Source organism: Drosophila hydei, unplaced genomic scaffold (genome assembly GCF_003285905.1).
Source record: "Drosophila hydei strain 15085-1641.00,03,60 unplaced genomic scaffold, DhydRS2 tig00008114-arrow-pilon, whole genome shotgun sequence".
Classification (NCBI taxonomy): Eukaryota; Metazoa; Arthropoda; class Insecta; order Diptera; family Drosophilidae; genus Drosophila; species Drosophila hydei.
This window is the reverse complement of record NW_022045827.1, coordinates 10,994,386-11,011,487: the sequence shown is the minus strand read 5'-3', so window position 1 is coordinate 11,011,487 and position 17,102 is coordinate 10,994,386. Positions and strand designations below refer to the sequence as shown.

Below are 17,102 nucleotides of genomic sequence, written 5' to 3'. Positions count from 1 at the left end.
TTCCCAAATTGAATTGTAATTTTATGCAGCACGCAGCGGCAAAGCCGCAAAATGATTTTCACAGCGAATTATGAGGCCAACCGCAGCGCCCAAAGAGGCCTCAACTTTAGCATCAGCAACAGCTACAGCTACAGCTACAGCTACTAACATGCAATGCCTAGGTGGGAACTTGTATTTCCCACGCATTTTTGGCCCCTTTCCTGCCAACAACTTCCGCGAGCTGCGCGCGGCTAAATAAAATAAAATAATTTGCGTTTTTGATTAAATCGTGGGATAGATCAAAGCAGCGACGCCTTATCAGGCAGCAGCACAGGTGAACAGTTAGCGGCCTCAACGTGGGATAGATATGTAAATCTAACAAAGCTTCTGTAGGCTGGTCCTGTTTCCAGCCAACAACGGGTGAGTAGCTAAACGTTTCCCAGGTTCCATATCTGCGAAAGACTTCGGTTAGATCTTTCAATTGAGCGAAACGAAAGTACTGGCAGGTAAGTAAATGTTAGTGAAATGCTGGCTTGTTCTGCATCTCGGCACAGTTAATGGCACTGGAAGAATTCACGGGGTTTTTATAACACGCCCGTGATCTCTTAGTGGCATCTATGGTGCGGGATATTACGTCCAACAACTGAAAGCTTTTCGCCGTATTCCTAATTGTGTTAATTGAGCCGTAAAAAACAACTAAAAAATTGTAAACGGGTTTATATATTTTTTTCTACGTGCGTGATATGAAACAAACCGTGGCCAGTTTTTTGTCAGTTGGTAACAGGCTCAAGCTGCAATAAATTGGTTAGCTGTTTTGTCGTGATAAGCCGTGCTTCATTGTGGGAAATGAATTATTGTTTTTGTTGTCTACGCTCATTAGCACCTGGGCTCAACAATCTAATTCATAAATACCGATTGTAAATTTAAGAGAGAGCAAAAATAATAGAAAGATAGAACTTAAAAGAACACTAAACCTTTAAGAACTTTACAGCGTTTGTTTCGGGCCTTGGGAACCTTTCAGAGCGCCGGACGTGTCAGCCTTGAAAAATCACCTTTCACACTGGCCGCAGTTGGACAGCGGCATTGCTACAATTAATAGTTCAATGAACTTCAACTAAAGCGAGCGGATGGAACGGTGGCAGCAGCAACAACAACTGGATAAAAAAAGCAGCCGCAGAGCTTGGAGTGAGAAAAGAACACAAAGTACCATGGCTAGGCCCCAACCATGGATAATAGCCCAGCGTAGCAGTTACAAAAAAAGAAAGAAAGAAAAAGCCAAGAGAGAGAGAGAGAGAGAGAGAGAGAGAGAGAGAACAAAACAGAACAACCAGAAGAAAAAAGATAATTAACTTTTTTCCTTTTTGTACTAAGTATGCCAACTGAATGAGGCGCAGTTCGTCAACAAGTTGGCAAGCGACCAACAAATTACAGCGCATTACTAAAATACCCGCATCTATGTGTGAGAGAGCGCAGTGCCATGGGAGCCGCAGTTGCTGCAGGGTTGCTCTTGTTGCAAACCACAGAACAGTGCCTGACACGAGGGTGTCTCTAGCGACTATCTAGGGTTCAAGTGAAGCCGTCAGGTTTGTCCACTGAACGCTTCACTGAATTCATGCATAAATTTTCTTGCAAATTTCGTTGCAGACGCCACACACGGAATACAAGCAAATTCCTGCACGAGCTCTTCGATGACGAGAACTCTGCACTTGTCCGCCAACAGCACTAGCTCCAGAGAATTCCACGTTCCACTTGGACGATCTCGGAAGTGCAGGTAGCAGCATTTCCTGTTTGCCAGCCAATTGCAATAATACATGAGACACCTTTAACAACGAATAAACGAACGTATCAATTTGATTTACATTCACAGCAGCAAGGCCTGTAGAGTACGTTTCATATTACTACATTTGTATTTTGCATTTGATAAATTCAAAGTCAATCACTTCCAAAAACTTCCAATTACGAGCTGAATATCAATTACGTAAGCAGCCAGCAGTCGACCAAGAAGAATGAAATAGGAATAGAAACAGTAGATTTTATGTAGTTTCTATCCGATTACTGTATCTGTGAAGGCAGTACCCAGCAAGGCAGTAGTTTCAGTCGTCTGAATGAAGTCATCTGTCTCTCATGGCAGACCTTAAACTCCTGCAGTATATAGGCAACATAAGCCTCAAGTCTTTCTTATAAAGATCTTCCATCTTTACACCAGAATTGATATAGAATTGATTGCGGACATATTGTGAACAGCAATTCAAGAACTGCACAGTTTTTCAGCCAACTGGCAGCTGGAGGGAGAGCCTGACTAGAGGCTTAGAAATATGCCAAGCTAAGTTGCTGCTGCTCTGAGTGAAGTCATTAAATGACGACAAGCCAAATTGCCAGCCGAATGCGGGCTGCTCGTTGTTAGTGTCACAATGTGCTATGAAAATTTAGAAAATTACCTTTAATCAGTTGCGAAAATGAGCTGCACAATTTGAATGGCCCATGGGCCGAGATACAGCAAGATCGAAAGGCAAAGAAAAGAAAAACTTGTAATCAAGTCCAAAAAAACGCGAGCTTAAGACTGTGGGAATTGTGGCAATTGCTGAGCTGTTGGCCATTTGGAATCGCGCTCCAGATTTGTCCATAACACGGCCTGACCGCTGGGGTTCTTGCGTGGGTGGCACTTCTGGCGGGGACGCAGCTGTGCGTCGAGAGTTTTTCCTCTTTGCTGGAATGCGGCGCCATTTGCCATGAGAATTGCGGCAGTTCACACAGTCAACAGCGGGTCGCACTCTGATTGACGTCTTAGCTAAATTATGTAAATTATAGCAAGACATTAAAGAGATGCCTGTAGAGTAAGACAGAGAGAGAGGGAGAGAGATAGAGATATAGAGAGAGAGAGAGACAAGGAATAGCACGCTTCGTTTTGTTGATCTATGAGCCTCGATTACGAAGCGGCAAATAAAAACAAAAGGAAATTCTTTAACGTAGCTAAAAGCTGCACAAATAAAGCGCAGCTAAACTGTTGCTGTGGCTGTGGCTGATGTAGTTGCAGTTGCAGTCGATGCCAAGTGCGGCAGCTGCTGCTGGCAAACCTGCCGCCAGCAGTCCAACTCCTTTGCAAATGATGATGAGGCACAGAGTCTCGGTTGCAGCAACAACAGCCAGAATTACAATGCCCAAGACATCCGTGGGCCATGACAAAAGACAACTTGTCGTTATTCCCGAAATTAGAGGCATTTACTTGCCGGCTAGCGAGAGACAGAGACGGAGACAGAGAGGCACACAGCTAGGCAAGAGTGGGACAACATTTATGGACTCTGTGTAAACATTTGGAGTTAACTTTTTAGACGCATCAATGCAGCTGGCTAAGATCTGTATTGGCAGAGACCAACTTCAACTGCGACTGTGGACGGAACTATGCAAATATTTTAGAAGCAATTTTCAGCTTAAATGCCTTCAAAACGAGGCGTGTCGTATTAGCCAACTGGTCGCTTCTATTTGGTTTAGTGCACTTTTGCTAACTCTTTAGCCCACGAGGCATGCCGTAGGGTATATCAGAAATAAGATGATAAAAAGGGAGTAAGTCTCAGAACTGAGAAATGTTTGATTTATTCAAATTTATTTTGTAATTTCAATAAAAACTGATTGAAGTTAATAAAAAAACATTTTTTGGTTTGTCGCTTCAAAAGTTATTTGTTTTCCCTTGTGTTAATACTAGTCAATTGATCTAATGTGCGCTTTGGAAGATATAGCTTTATTCCGTTTACATACGCCCAGTGGAGCTGCTATACAGAAATATATAACATTTTTAGCGTTAGACTTTAGATATGGCAAAAAGCTCATATAAACATTTGACTTAGTCTACATAAACATTTCACAATTTCCATTCTAATAAGTTCATTTTGTTACAGCTCTACTCAAATAACACTTAGGGAATTTGTTACCAATAAAATATGAAAGGCAAATCAAACTAAATAATAAATAATCAGAAAAAGTCATACAATTAATTTAATGTTCACTTGATAGCTCTTTTGCCCTCTCTCTTTTTTCTTATCTCCTCTCTCTCTCTCTCTCTCTCTTTGACTTTCCACTTTGGGGGATTTCCAACTAATTAGCAAGCTAAAAACACGTGATGACTCTCGCTATCGGTTCATAGAGATCAATTCAGCAACACAATTCAAAAAGGCATTGCATGCGAAATGAATGACCGAGCAGATGACGAGCTGAGAGTGCTCATACCTGACTACATACCTGAATTCATACACATACATATGTAGGTCCACAGAGACAGCTCGTGTAGTGGGGCAATGCTTTCGATTTGTTCGCTTCGCTTGTCCCTGAAATTGTGCAGCAACCCCGTTTGCTTGTTTCCGTTATGGCATATCAATTGATTGAATGCAAAAATTCTACTATTTATTAACAAGTCAAATTTTGAAGAGCAGAAGAGCCATGAAGTCAAGGGCCAAATAGCCACAATTTATTTGTGTATCACAGTTTGAGAACAGTTGCATTTATGTCTAAGCTAAGGGTTTGTGACGTCGCTGTACCAGTATAGCAAAGACTCCCACCCAGCCTGCTACTGTAGCGCTGTGTGTCTTTGGTATATTTTTGGTTCTCTTCTCGGGTAGATGGACTTATTTATGAATTTTTATCGCCTTTATCTTTTTCACATTCTGCCGAATCTTTGTCAGTTTCTTTATCTGTGATCGTTTCACGTTCTTTGGCATCCGCTTTCTTTGACTCATTTATTTGATTCAAGTGTTTTGCGATCGCATTTTGCTCAGCCTTCTGCACAGCTTCTTTGACCATTTCTTGGCAGTCGAATGCCTTGTAGGAATTGTCCGTCTGCTTAAGTTCACAAAAGGACAAGAGTTTTGCGATGTGCGATTCAAGTGACTTTCCTACTTTTGATTTCTGATTGAATATTTCGCATATATTTGCCAACTCGTTCCCATTATTCACATTCTTCTCTTCAGTCTTTTTCTTCTCCTTTGCCTGAGCGGCAAGCTGTTTATCGCATTCGACCTCCTGTTGCTGTATCGAGTCCAGGCAATCGTCACGCTCTTCATCCTCAATATTGTCCTCCGTTGACGCTTGAACACCGCAGTTTTCACGACGCTCGTCTCGCAACTTCAACGCCTGATTCTGCAGCTCCACAAAGCTGAAACGATGGTAGCCGAAGTAAAAGCCATTCTTGTACACCTGGTTGAGGCCCGCTCCAGGACCAAGAATCTCGTTAGGTCCACTGAATTGCCGGTAGGCTTTTGCCTTTATGAACTCCGGTATTTCGATCATATCATGTTCAACCTTACCCGGCTCATAGCCTTCATCGGGCGGATCTTTTGGCGGGCGTGGAGTATTTGAGGGCTTATTGCTTAGTTTGTTGTTCTGATCAATTTTATTCCTCGAAGATTTGCTGCTTAGAAAACGTAGTGAACGTGGTGCTATCAAAAATCTAAGCATCTTTTCGCTTACAAAATTAAAAATCTACTTAAAGAATTGAAATATATAAATAGGCACATAGAAATATTGGGCAAAGTCACCTTTGATGTACTGATTAATAAAACTAAGCATAATATGATAAAATTATTTATATTAGTACAGAGGTTATAGCTAAAGAAGCGGTAGAATTAAACATAGGACATAGTATAGTTTGAGAAACATATGTACAGTGTTCTTTTATTGATTTTAATATTTTTTCCATAAATTTAAGAACTTAATTGAACAGTCGAACAAGTTGCCGCTTAACATGTTTGAGTTGTGCACAGACTTAAATTGAAGGGTGTGTGGCTTTGCTAACTGTTACCATTTCGAGTAAATGAACCATTTTGTGTGCGTGTCTGCGCTAGAGTGTTAATTGGTGAGTATATAATAGACGGTTAGGAGAGCAAGTAAATGAAAATTTTCAATAGATGGCGCATTCTGCGCTCAGTAAAAATGTTTACCCTTACTGTTTGCAAATCATAGAACATTTATTGTTATTTATATCACTTTAACTTTCTGTATTTTTTTCCTTAATTTAAAAACTAAAAGAAGCTGCAATAGCTGAATTGCTTGAGCATAATGCTTTCAATTAGATAAATAAATTGTAATTTTCGACTCGTTAAACCATTTCTCTTCATTCTACTCTCATTCTTATTCTAATAGATAATAGTTATATTTCCATATGATATATGTATATTTGGGCTTAATACATTGTATAATCTTCAATGCAAGGCAACTTTCACTTAAGCTGGAATATATATTGGGCTCTTAGCAACTGGGAGACTTGGGTAGTGGCAATCCTTCCCCAGATCACTCCAGGACAAAGCACATTTCTTGCTCTAAGCTGTGATGTCAGCATTCAGATGCAATTTGCAGATATTTGAGAGGGCAGCTAAGCAGTGTAGAGGCAAAGACAAAGTCAAGAGTAGTCCGAGCAGTTGGCTTTGGCTTTACAATCTGCTGAATGTGGCAATGACACTTGCAGCTAACTGAAAAGAATCGTTTTGTTTAGTTTCCGTGAGCTGTCAGCCAAGCGAGCTGCCGACAAGCAGCTGCAGCTCGCCTCCTGATGAACTTTTAAGTGATTTTTATCAAGCCGCCTTCTGGCCGACAGCTGGCAGCCAAAGATCGGCTGCCTTTGGGCGACTTTTTAAATAGTTAAGCTAAACTTTTAATAAATATTACTTTACCTTAAAGTCTTTATGTGGCCTGCCAAGCCGTAGCAAGTTATCGCAATCTCTCAATGTTTTAGCTGCAGCTGAAGTACAATTAAAATGACTTTTTTATAAGTTTAAAAAGAGTTAAATTAAGTTGGCTAGAAAAATGAATGGAATTTTATTATAATATTTAAATTTATGAACGAAAAATATTTTTTTATTTTTACCTGTGTCAATATTGTTACTTTGTGCTCTATCATAGCCACGTTTTATGCTGCAAGTATATTTTGTGTGTGTTTTAAACAATTTTGAAGCTTACTAATTCACTACAAAGTTGTTTTTTTATTGTTTTTATAAAATGCCATTAACAAGTTCTCTTCGCCCACCGTCCCAACCTCTGTGTGTGTGAGTTTATTTTGTAAGTGTCTAGCGTAAACTTCATGGCTGGAAGATAGATCAACTTTTGCTGCACACTTGTTCGTCGTATAACTAAGCTTGCTATGTTGTTATTAAAAAATTGTTGGCACTTGCTGGGCTTTAGGAATGTTGTTCAAGGTTTATGGGCAGCCGTGTCGGAGTCCAGGAGAGGAGCAAGCGGTCAACTGGCCAAGGATATCATGGACGACCTGTTGTCGTTGCACCTTGAACTCAATAAAGTCACAGCTTAGTCCGTTTCTTCACACACTGTGCGTTGGCTATTTTTATTAACTATTTTTCCTTTTTTTAGTAAGTTTGACAATGCAGTTAACTACAAAAGTTGTACAAAACAATTAGGCTTATGGCTAGAGTTAGTTGGAGATATGCAGAAAACTTGAGCTTGATTGGGTTAGTTTCTGGCAAAGTTTGCTGTTAAGGAAATTGAGTAAATAGGAAAGTAACCATATCCCACGTAAGACTAACATAACACAAGTTACACATAAGGTTAAGTTCTAAGCATAATCGAGTTCCGTTGCAGTTGATCGTTGAGGTCCTTTAAGCGTTGAGTTCAGTTGAAGTTTGGCCTGTGGTCGGGCAAGGTGTTTACCACTTGGCGCGGCGGTTGCTGCTGATGGAGCGCAGCTCTTCGGTCTCGAGGCGCTGGTCGTCGGCTCGGCGAATGTCGTTCTCGTCGAGTCGATCCAGTTGTTGCCACAGCTCGTTGTCAATGCGACGTCCCTGAGACCAGCTGATGGCAGCGCCGGCGCGTGCCGCATTGCCATTGAGGCGCGTGGTAATCAAGCCATTTAGATTGGCCGAATTGAGCAGCAAAGGTGAGCCAATGAGTTGAGCCTGCACCGAGGCACTGGATGGCTGCGACAAGATCACGGACTGTGCGTTGCGCTCGATGTTTAGACGTGAGCTGGGCAGCTGGCGCCAGGCATCCAAATCGCGCTCACGCTCCCCAGTCAGCAGAAGGTTGCCGGAGCTTAGCGACGGCAAGCGAGAGATCAACGTGGGGGGATGCGAGACAACGCTGGCCTGGACACTCTGACCCAGCAGCTGATTGGAGTTGGACAACAGCAAATTCTGCTGCTGGCCATTGAGACGCTCCAGCAGACGATTCTGATTTTGGTTTTGATTCTGGTTCAGACGACGTTCCTGTTGCTGACGACGCTCCTGCTCGCGCTGCTCACGTTCCCTCTGCTCGCGATCTCTCAGCTCACGCTCCCGCTGCTCACGATCTCTCAGCTCACGCTCCCGCTGCTCACGCTCCCGCTGCTCACGATCCCTTTGCTCCTGCAGACGCTGCAACTCGCGCAGCTGCTGCTCCTGCTGCTGACGCTGTTGCTCCTGCTGTTGGCGCAGCTGAGCGGTTTGCTGCACTTGTTGCTGGAATTGCTCCATGAGCTGCTTAGACTGCAGACGCGCTTGGCTCTCAGCTTCAAGTCGTGCCTGTGCTTCTAGTTGCAGTTGCGATTGTTGCTGAGCGTCGGCTAGCGCCTGCGCTTCGGCAATGGCCTGGGCTGTCAGGCGTGACTGCAGCTCTTCGATGCTATTGTAGCGAGAGGAGGAGGACGAGGCAGAGGAGGCTGATGCTTGTGCCGTGCTCAGTCGCTCGTCAAGGCGCTGCTTTGACACGATTGCATTGAAACCGCTGGCATCATCCGCCGTATAGTCCACAATACGTCGCGTGCCGTCGGGTTCGACGAGCGAGTATTGACCCTTTACCAAATCGCCATCGCGCTTCTCCTCCTGTCGCTTCTCATCGCCGGTCAGCGTGTCGCGCACATCGTAGGCGAAGGTATACTGTGGACGGCTGTCGTAATCCTCACTGGAGTTGGGCAAAATTGTCGTCGGCTCATCCAAATTGGTGTCATCATTGTCCAGATCCCGCAGCTGCTGCTGCTGCTGCTGCTGCTGGAGACTCGATGACTTGGCTAACTGGCTGAGCTCGATCGGTCGCAGAAAGGATGCATTAGCCACATGGCAGGTCAGCAGGCAAACGCAAATCAACAGGCAGCTCTGCACGGAGAGGCAAAACATGACAAGCTAATAAATATACATGGCCAGAGCCTAATGGCATCATGGATTTGTTATCATTTCTAAACGCTGCCATCGTAAATCTATAACTATTTAGGAAGTCCTCTTCAAATTGGCTTGAAATGTCTTCGTTTTTATGCCCTGTTTTATTCTCAAATACTATTGACGACTGCGAAATGCTCTACTCATGTGTTTGGCTGCTAATTTTACTGCCTAGCATTGCTTGTAGATTGCCTATAGTCGCAGGCAATAAAAAGTTGTTTACAAAAGCCGAATGGCTTGTCAGCCGTCATGTTAAGTGAATCTGTGCTGCGATGTACAAGGCATAAAGCACTCAATGTCATTCACGATGCCTATACAAAATTCGTAATATGTTTGAGAGTTTTATCCTTTTGAATTTTGGCTTATCCTGATTTATGGCCTGTCAGTGCTGAAATGCGTTTTCCAAAGCACCGCAGGCAATCGACTGGCCCAAAATTTATGGCCGAGCCCCGTTTCTATAACTTACCCGTTTCATGTTTGGTGACGTGATTAGTGTAGGACTAGTTGGCTGGCTTTTTGCTTGTGGTTGTCGTGTGTAGTTGGTAGAAGCTGCTACTCGCTTGCTTGCTGTGGCACGTGGGCTACTGATGCCATACCTGGCAGCAATTGCCCGTTTTATACATGCGGCAGAATAAGCTGGCCCTTTGCAAGAACCAGCCCACACTTGATACGCGTAGAGGCTTTCAAATTTGTTTAGTTAAGGTTACAAATGACCTTGCCAGTCGGTGATACGCCTGCCTGAGCTACAAAGCTGCAACACAGCATTCACTTTTGGGCCAGTTGGTCAAAAGCTGTCACCCAAACGGCCCACAAAATGTGTGCAGCCGAATGGCTTATCAAAATAGAAACGAAATGCGTGCAGAAATAGCAAATTGGCCAGGAGAGAAGCTGAAATAGGCCAACTCTGTTGCTGCTGCTGCTGCCCGAACAAATTACAAATTACAAAACTTTGCCAACTTCCAGCAGCAGCAGCCGCTTCAATTGCAAATGGGCTACGACAGAGACTGAAAAAGAGACAATGAGCAAAGGCAAAATGTAATTCGATAGGCTTTAAGCTGCAGCTGCAACAAACTTGCAGCTTAATGCGGCTGCAACGAAGCATAAAACCATTAAAATAATTATCTTAACTAATTTGTCTAGGGATATGGAACTCAAGACAAAAGTCAGAACCAAAAATAAGATATATAACTTAAGGAACTATCAATGCAAAATAAGGTGTAATGAAATGTTTAATACTTTGACTAAGTCGGAGCTGCAGCGTTAACTAAGCCTCTGTTTGTGGAGCATAGTAAAATATATGCTTGATTCTATAAGCTACATATGCTCTTTATAAGTATTATAAACTCAAGTTTAAATGTGACTTCGCTCGTTCTTCTATGAATGCTGAATTTATACACTCTCCTATACTGTCAACTAGCATCACAAAAGTTATCACACACTGCAACTGCAGTCTGTGGCTAACAATCTTAATTAACCATCCAATTTTGAGAGGCTCCACTTGGATTATAAAGCACATTGGTAAGCCTCTCTATTGCTGCGGTCTACGGTTTTCTGCATGGGCAGTGCGCAGTCAATATGATTTAGGTGCGACACTGAATGCCTGAAAGCTTTAGCAGCTGTAGCATCAACAACAACAACAACAGCAGCAGCAACAACAACAATGTCAACATCTGTACTAGCAATGCGTGGAATATAAAAACGGCAGCAGCATGCGCTGAAAAACGAAACCAAAAACAAAAAGGAAACTTCACTCAAATAAGAAAGAAAAACAAGCCAGACTCTAGAGTCAAGTGTGCTCGACCAGGAAATATCCTGTATTATTATTACTGGCCTCGCTTAACACAAATATATTTCAAATGTCAAATGGAATATTTATTCCTTTTAAAATTGTAAACTCCAATAGCTTGCAGTGTTTCGATCATTTGCATAGCCTTTGCGACTGCTCTCACCCTGCAACCATTTTGAATGGGTATAGAATATAGATAGAAAAAAGCGACAACAAATGAATACATGGGAGAGCAACGAGCAAGTGGCCAACTGGCTGGAAAGTAAAAAATTTCATGCATGACCGAAATACAAGAAGAGGCATTGTGTCCCAGCGAGGCGCTCTGTGTGTGCGCTTGTTATTTTAGCCGGTGCATACTTTTAGGCACCAGTGCCATGCCCAAACATGACATAGAGCCAAGAGCAGGATAGGACACCAGCATGGGTTGTTATTGTTGGACAGTGCCTGCTCGTCCCTCGATTTCAGCTTGATGCGCGCTTTTCCCTTTTCGTTTCGTTACATTTCGTTTCTCTCGCTGTGGAAAATTGAGTGCCCCACCGCGACGTAATTGAGTTCTGAATGGATTGAACGACATGCACTGAATTTGGGAGCGCATAAAATGCGAAACCTTACAGCTATTTTCAGTTTAGTGCGCCACAGCGTTAATTAAAAATGGTTAAACTAATTTTTTAGCAATCTGGAACAATTGCCGTTCGCCGTTCGCCGCTCGCCAGCTACCAATTAGTCATTCAGTATTAATATTCATTAAGTCATCAATTACAATTAGCTGATGTGTGAAAAAGTCATCATTTTCGCCTGTTGTGATAAGGGCTGGACACACGAGTATTAATATTTCTGATATTTCTGTTTAATTAACGTGCTGCTTAAATCGCTTCATGAATAATTAATCACAATTACGCTTTTCACTTTTAATACTGCATACAAATATTTGCAGTGCAAGTGCAGCCAAATAAATTAATAAACAAAAAGATATTGTGCCTCGCAGAGCTTTTATGAGAACGTTTTACAAACTTTTACTTCAGGCAATTAATATTAAAATTAAAAATATGTGAGTTAAAATTTTTTTTTAAATATAACTAAGTATATTTGATCGTATTTAGTTTACCTTTGTTAATTTAGCATAACAATTTAATCAAATTGTGGTAAGCGAACAACTTTCAATTTCTTTGTCCAACACATTAAAACTTTTGTTCACAGTCAAAAAACAGAAAAATATCAGATCCCAATGGGTTAGTTTATCATTTATAAATTAATCCATTGCAAGCATAGCTCTAGGACTGTAAAGGATATAATATAGACAGCAGTAAATTCTACGTTAATTTCAATAATTTTACTTTGAAAAGTAGTAAACAAATTATATCAAATATATTGTTAAGCAGAAAACTAATAAATTGAATAAATAATTTGTTAAATTGCAAAAGTTATATTAGGTAATCCGTTTTTCTTTATTAAACAAATATAATACATTTTTGCTTTAGAATTTATTTATTAGCCTTAATGACTCTGCCTTATATACACAGCATCAAGCTCAGATTTGAACTCATTTTTGTTCTAGTGAGTCCCCAGGTTGTTTGTGCGATATATACTTATATGCAGCAATGTTCATAATATAAATGTGTGTCAAACATAGAAGTGTTGGCGGGATGAGAGAGTTTTGACCAGGCTATTGCGTGGTCGCCCTGATGGCCCTTTGGGGTCGAAAACGTTTTACAATTTCGCAAACAATTTGGGAGCAAAGTGAAAGCAATTCAATCTGTGGCTAGCTGGCAAATGTTTGGCTATCGCTGGCGGTTCACTGGTGTCACGAATTCGTCCTGCGCTGATTGAGTTGGCCTGCGTTCATTTTTGACAGACACGAACCGAGATTGGGATAGTTGGCATAGACAATTCCGGTTGGCTGTTTCAATTTATTTTTCATATTTCTGTGTGCTTTGGCGTTTTTGTTTTAGTTTGCTATTTTGTTATGAAATCTCTACGGCTCGCGTACAAAATACCAAAAGTTAAAATAAATACACAGGCAAACAAAAACACACACACACAGAGACCGACAGGATATGCGACAGGAAGCACTTGCAAAAGTATGCCAACAATATTTTTGCCTTCTGTGTGCTTTGTGCCATTGAAAAGGAAATAAATGAATGGCAAGCAGAAAAGTTAAATCACCTCGAGCATCGCGCCTATGTTGAACGTGGCAGGCATTGTACGTTTTTGCACTTTCCACCCCGCCACCTCGCCACAGCGCGTATACGCAATATTCGCGTTTAATGCTACCAAAAGCCAGTTGCTGAGCACGGCTCTTTGGTTAGAGTCAAAGCTAGTCACAGTTTCCATTTCCATTTCCATTTCCATTTCTGTGCTTTTGCTATTTCGTTCTTTCACTCCGTTTTCCATTTAGGAGTACCCAACTGCGCCTATAAATAAGTAAAATATATATTTTAAAGCTTGCATTTATTTTTCTCATTTCAATCTCGATTCGGAATGTTTTCTTGGTTTTTTGACAGCTTTCATTTTACACTCGCTATTTCTGTTCATTACATGCACAAGAAGCGTTCAGGCATACAAATTGCAATTTTCGCATTGCGAACAGACAAATTTTGCATCCTGTGACCCAATGTTTGGCTGCAGTTTATATATATAGCATCCGTTCGGGATGCAATTGCAATAAATCATGAAAATTCAAAAGGTAATAATTACTCGGGAGTGATATGATAGCAGATACCCAGCACCCAACGTCAAGTTGCCGTCTAAACTAGGTAAGCTTAGATATGTGATACGTATGTAAGAATATTATTATTTTTATACCCTGAACTCATTCAAAATGGGAAAGCAGGCAGAAGGAGGCGTGGCAGACCACATAAAGTATATTCGTTCTTAATCAGGACGAAAAGCAGAGTAAATAAATAAATATAAATATATATAAATATATATATATATATTTATATATATTTATATTTATATATATATATTTATATATATATATATTTATATATATGTATATATACATTAATTGTTACTCTGTCACTCTGATGTTCAGCTAAAACATTCCTCTTGCTAATCCCCTTGACGAATTGTTTATGAGTTGACTTTGCACTTTTATAGCACTGCAGTTAAATAAGTTTGATGTAATATAAACTATAAACTTGCTTGTAGTATATTAATCAGCAATTGGGAATCATTGATCTGCAAAGCTATAAGGCGTGAAACGATCTGAATTGCTATGGCTACGCCTTACAATTACTTTGTATTCACTGCAAGCGAGTGCTGAACAGGTGCAAAAGGTAAGAGCTGCAGTGGGTTGATGGAGCAAGGAATACCCTGTAGACCTTAATGCTTACTTAAATATAGAAATTAAGTAATTAATATGAAATTGAGTTTATCAATAATTCCATAATTGATCATAGTTTTTCTTTTTTGCCGGCTACATAAATTTGCCCAGCCATGTTATACCCCGTTTATCGGTTTTCTCGATACTTCAGACTATAAAGAAAATAAAAAAATGAAAATAACACGAAATACAATTAGCATTGCTCTTACGTAAACATTTCATCTGCTTTAATGTTCGAGAGTAAATTGTTAAAACGAAACAGAACAAATTGAAAGAAAACAATTGAAAGCACAGCAACTGTTTATTTGCGCATTGGGACGAGGCAATTAGTGAATTTCATTTGTTACAATTGCTTCTTTGGTGTGGGAATCGTGTGGAAAATATGAAAATAAAATCGTGAAAATATTTATGCCAGCCAGCCGTAGAGATCAATAACAGCCACAGAGGCAAGACCGCTCGAGGTAAACACAATTGAAGACTTTAATTAATCTTTACACGAGCAATGACCGCGAACAGCGAATAGGCCATTTTGAGCGTAGCAAAGAAGGTATTCAAATTAAGTGTTATCAATCCTCCAGCCATCATGGGTCGGTTAGCCAGTCTCAAAGTTAATTGGGTAAAGATGACCACGTTGCGTCGGTACCCCCTCGACTGCTCATACCAATTGCCTGAGAAAACAGCATAGGGCAGCTGATCCGTTTCCTCGGCCACAACGCTGGCAAAGTAGCAGCTGGGAAAGAGCTGCAAACAGACAACGGCCAAGAGCACGATATGGTAGAAAAAGGAGGTTGCGTCCCGCACATAGAAAATCATATAAGAGACAATGATGCACATGCTCACGCCACAGAACACTATTTGTATGAGTTGTATGGGACTGATAACCTCTCGGGTAAGTTGGTAAACTCTGAAAAAAATAACAATTAGTGAAAACAGAAAATAGAAAATAGAAAATAGAAAATGGTGTAAAAAGCATTTGTGCTTCTTAATCTCAATCTATGTTTTTTGGCAGATATCATAAAGTATAAATATTGTTGGCCAGGCCGATGGATTGAGTCTAGTCAAGTCTGTCTGTCCAGCCAAGTTGTCAAGTTTGAGTGATTGAAAAGAAGTTCTGCGCAAGGTTTCGGGTGTCGCGGAGTCAGACTTTCACTAGTCTATTTGATTAGTGTAAAATATGTGTATGCAAAACTTCTTATCCTAATTGATTGACTGATTGCTTATGAGGACAGCTATTCCATTAGCTTGAAGCCTAAGCTTTGAAGTATACGACTTGGCAGACGACTCACCTCATCAGCAGCTTGAAGTCCTCGAAATATAAACGTAGTTGCTGATTTGTTTGACCTTCGGGTGTTTTGCTATATCCCAGACGTGACATACGTATGCCAAAGAGATGTATGTGAGCGCTAACATTGCACAATGTGAGCGGGGTATAAATGTCGTTTGTCAGGCCCTGACAACACTCTGCCACCATGCTCAGGTACTGGTAGCCAAAGGCCAAGTAGTAGTGCAGGCCACCACGTCGCCAGTCGAATGGCAACCAGGCCTCGTAAAGTAATTCGCGGGGCTCAGCCAGTAGAGTCAGGATTGCAATAGGAACATTGAGCACGTAGACAAAGGTATAAGTTGCATAAATGCAGCGGGTAAATCGGCTCACTCGTCTCTGTAGCGTATTCTGATAGTAATGATGTTCTTCTTCGCTCTGCACACAATCATCCAGCTGCCTGAGAGCTGTCTCAATCTCCAACATGTGTGGAAGTTGCCAGATTTGCATGACATGCTTCAAGCTGCACGACAAGCAGACGATGCTCATTGTTAAATTCTGGAAGAGCTGGACCGGCGTCGTCGTCGGCAGCAGCAGCCCCAGCAGCAGATGAATCGGGAAAAGCACTGTAATCAGCAAATGCATTAACACCATATAGACATAAACCGCACGTGACCTGGCGCCAAAGAACGTCGGTGCCAGCAGTCGAAAGCAGCGCCACAACGGACGATAGGCGCGCGTACTGTCAATGACCATGTTGGGAGACGTTCAGCAGAATAAGTCGTCTGCATGACAGCTTTTATGGACTTCGCACTAAGTGACTTTTAAATGCTTTCCATGCGTTTTCATTAATTTCTCTAATGACAGCCATTAAACGTGCAGCTGAGCCAAGTTAGTATGCAAATTCAAACAGCCAATCGGATATTTTTTATTAGGAGCGAACTCTGAGCGATTATTGAGGTCACACTTAAGTAAATCGGGTAAAAATATACGAATACAAAATACACTTTGATAAATAAGAATAATTAAAATTATATTAAAATTGTCTTCAAGCTGATAAGTTTTAAACATTTTTAGTGCATTTTAATTTAGCGTTAATGGAAAAATATGAAAAATTACTTAATATTATTAGATTGCATAAATATTATTATATAATAATATTACAAAAATCGAACTCCTCTAGTCAGAGATACTCTCGAGACATTCTATGTATTTCAGCTACTGCATTCAGTTATTTACTAAGGCAAACTGGTTTAAGTAACTAACTAGACTACACTTTATTGTAGGACATTGAATCTCAGTCTTAAGCCAGAATGGAATTATCTCTTTAGATTACTCAAACGATATTGCAACTGTAATTTCTATCTTTAAGATTCTTTAACATGAATATGCTACTTGAAGAACTGAACTTTATTTTTAAATTAAAAAATATTCTTTTATTAGAAGTTAGTATTTAGTAGCTGAGTTCCGTCTTAGTGTATTTCAATTGAAAAGCAAATTACTAGGTACAACTTAATAGCGATTACTGTAGTATCCTTCCGTTTTTCGAGCAGCTGAAACCGCAAACTATTCATATTCAGAGCACATTAAGTAGTCGACAGCTGTCGCGCTGCCAAGCAGAGAGCA

General features: G+C 40.9%; 3 protein-coding genes across 3 annotated transcripts; all 3 read right to left on the bottom strand.

Moving 5' to 3' along the window:
* Nucleotides 1-4,399: 4,399 nt before the first annotated feature.
* Nucleotides 4,400-5,504, bottom strand: LOC111603768. The gene has a single exon (XM_023321502.2). It carries the CDS (start codon nucleotides 5,422-5,424, stop codon nucleotides 4,600-4,602), a length of 825 nt encoding a protein of 274 aa, XP_023177270.2. The 5' UTR covers nucleotides 5,425-5,504; the 3' UTR covers nucleotides 4,400-4,599.
* Nucleotides 5,505-7,276: 1,772 nt separating this feature from the next.
* On the bottom strand, nucleotides 7,277-9,677 carry LOC111603756 (trichohyalin). Its single transcript, XM_023321486.2, has 2 exons — nucleotides 9,571-9,677; nucleotides 7,277-9,044 (listed from the first exon to the last, which is right to left on the bottom strand). Exons 1-2 carry the CDS (start codon nucleotides 9,577-9,579, stop codon nucleotides 7,623-7,625), a joined length of 1,431 nt encoding a protein of 476 aa, XP_023177254.2. The 5' UTR covers nucleotides 9,580-9,677; the 3' UTR covers nucleotides 7,277-7,622.
* Nucleotides 9,678-14,641: 4,964 nt separating this feature from the next.
* LOC111603775 (odorant receptor 33c) lies at nucleotides 14,642-16,232 on the bottom strand. Its single transcript, XM_023321510.2, has 2 exons — nucleotides 15,502-16,232; nucleotides 14,642-15,119 (listed from the first exon to the last, which is right to left on the bottom strand). The coding sequence occupies exons 1-2, from the start codon at nucleotides 16,230-16,232 to the stop codon at nucleotides 14,696-14,698; spliced, it is 1,155 nt and encodes a 384-aa protein (XP_023177278.2). The 3' UTR covers nucleotides 14,642-14,695.
* Between the last annotated feature and the right edge of the window lie 870 nt (nucleotides 16,233-17,102).

Coding starts and splice junctions, on each gene's coding strand:
- LOC111603768 (XM_023321502.2), bottom strand. CDS start 5,424: ATGCTTAGATTTTTGATAGCACCACGTTCACTACGTTTTCTAAGCAGC.
- LOC111603775 (XM_023321510.2), bottom strand. CDS start 16,232: ATGGTCATTGACAGTACGCGCGCCTATCGTCCGTTGTGGCGCTGCTTT. Junction 15,120..15,501: donor GACTTCAAGCTGCTGATGAG/GTGAGTCGTCTG, acceptor TATTTTTTTCAG/AGTTTACCAACTTACCCGAG.